The sequence below is a fragment of the Chrysochloris asiatica genome, unplaced genomic scaffold, assembly GCF_000296735.1.
Source record: "Chrysochloris asiatica unplaced genomic scaffold, ChrAsi1.0 scaffold00030, whole genome shotgun sequence".
NCBI lineage: Eukaryota > Metazoa > Chordata > Mammalia > Afrosoricida > Chrysochloridae > Chrysochloris > Chrysochloris asiatica.
The window spans coordinates 26,148,212-26,149,989 of record NW_006408548.1 but is presented as its reverse complement, the minus strand read 5'-3'; the positions used below and the strand labels follow the sequence as shown (position 1 = coordinate 26,149,989).

At 39.4% G+C, this 1,778-nt stretch overlaps 1 protein-coding gene across 1 annotated transcript in view; it reads left to right on the top strand.

Annotated features, from left to right (window-relative positions):
- Window positions 1-284: 284 nt before the first annotated feature.
- The window catches only part of KCNH8 (potassium voltage-gated channel, subfamily H (eag-related), member 8), a 163,800-nt gene continuing 162,306 nt past the window's right edge, over window positions 285-1,778 (top strand). The window contains exon 1 of the mRNA XM_006859165.1: window positions 285-483. Within this exon, the coding sequence (XP_006859227.1) occupies window positions 289-483 (195 nt within the window). The 5' untranslated portion in view covers window positions 285-288. The remainder of the gene's footprint in view (window positions 484-1,778) is intronic.

Here is a 1,778-nt window from a genome sequence, read left to right as displayed (position 1 = left end):
AAAGTGACTGCACTAAAATGTCCACATCAAAATTACTCTATCAACCTGGTCAAATAAGCAGGCTCTACCAGCTGCCCCATAGGAGAAAGATGAGGCTTTCTGCTCCCGTAAAGATTTACAACCTCGGAAACCCTGTACAGGGTCGCTATGAGTCGGAACTGACTCCACGGCACACCACCACCACCACCAGCAGCACTCTGATCTCAAATGTACATACTGTAAAATCAGAATAAGGGTTGGCTTCCTTATCTTTTCCTCTCCCTTCTTATGTTCTTCTCTGTAGCCTTGATGCATGCCTTGGTGTTTGGAAATGTGACAGCAATCATACAGAGGATGTACTCTAGATGGTCCCTCTATCACACAAGAACCACAGAACTGAAGGACTTCATCCGTGTTCATCACCTGCCCCAGCAGCTCAAGCAGAGGATGCTGGAATATTTCCAAACCACCTGGTCAGTCAACAATGGAATTGATTCAAATGAGGTAATGTGTATTTCTCATGTTGACATTTGCAGAGACAGAACATATATACTAAGGTCAAGGCAAGGTGTCTTCAGAAGTGAAGAGTACACCTAGCAATTTATTTACCTCATAATTTATTTTTAATCTTTCAAGAAACTCAATCCAACTTGTTTTATCTGTTTGGTCTTATGTTTTCATAATATCACTTTGGATTGGCCAATATTTTATGTTAATTTCTTACTTTTTTCAGTCACGTTAGACTTATATTTTAATAGAATTATTTGAAGGAGCCAATGCTTATGATAGTTGATTGGCCTAATCTTAGACTATGATAAATAAGTTCCTGGGTCATAAGCAACCAGTTTATGAACAAATCATACTACCCTTTAATATTATATAAAGTTGTTCGTACTTTAAATCTATTGAAACAACCCCTATTTGCAACAAATTCTTCATCCCAACACCTTCACTTGCTACATCTGCAGTTTTCAAATAATTAAAAGGGCTTCCAGTCTTTTCTTGCACTAAAGTAAAGCTAAATAAGAAACAGATGCACCTGTTCTGAGTTACCAACACATTCAACTTAATGACACACTTTGGAACAGATCTCTTTCATAAACAGGAGGCTGCCTGTGCTATATTAAGCAAGCTAATGCTTACTTTTAAGGAATCCTGATAGCATAGTGGATTATCAGCTGGGCTGGTAACTGCAAGGTTAGTGGTTTGAATCAACAAGTCGATTTGTGGGGAAAAGATGAGACTTTGTGCTCTCATGAAGATTTACAGCCTCAGAAACCCTTTACAGGGTCACCACGATGAGTGGAAACAGACTCGGTGGCACACAACTACCACCAATGCTTACTTTTAAAGTCAACAAAATTTGAAAAATAAGGAAAAATATGTTTCAAACCACCACTGCAAAAAGTAGCATAAAATCTGGCAACCATTCCACCAACAAAACCAGAAACCAACTTTTATAAAAGTAAATATTTGATTTCTTCTTTCTTCAGACATTCATGGCTCCAAAGGAAACACTTGTTGTTATTAAGTGCCATCAAGTTGGTTCTGACTCATAGCAACCATGTATAGAGTTTCTGAGGTGGCAAGTCTTTGTGGGAGCAAAAAGCTTCATCTTTCCGCCATGGACTGTCAGGCCAGCTTGAACAACAAACCATGTGGTCTACAGTCCAGTCCTTATTATATGGAGTCGGTGCAGCCCCATGTCACAGGAAGCTATATATATTATATAGCTCTGGTAGCGTAGTGGTTACGAATCGGGCTGCGAACCTTAAGGTCAGCGGTTCGAAACTACCAGC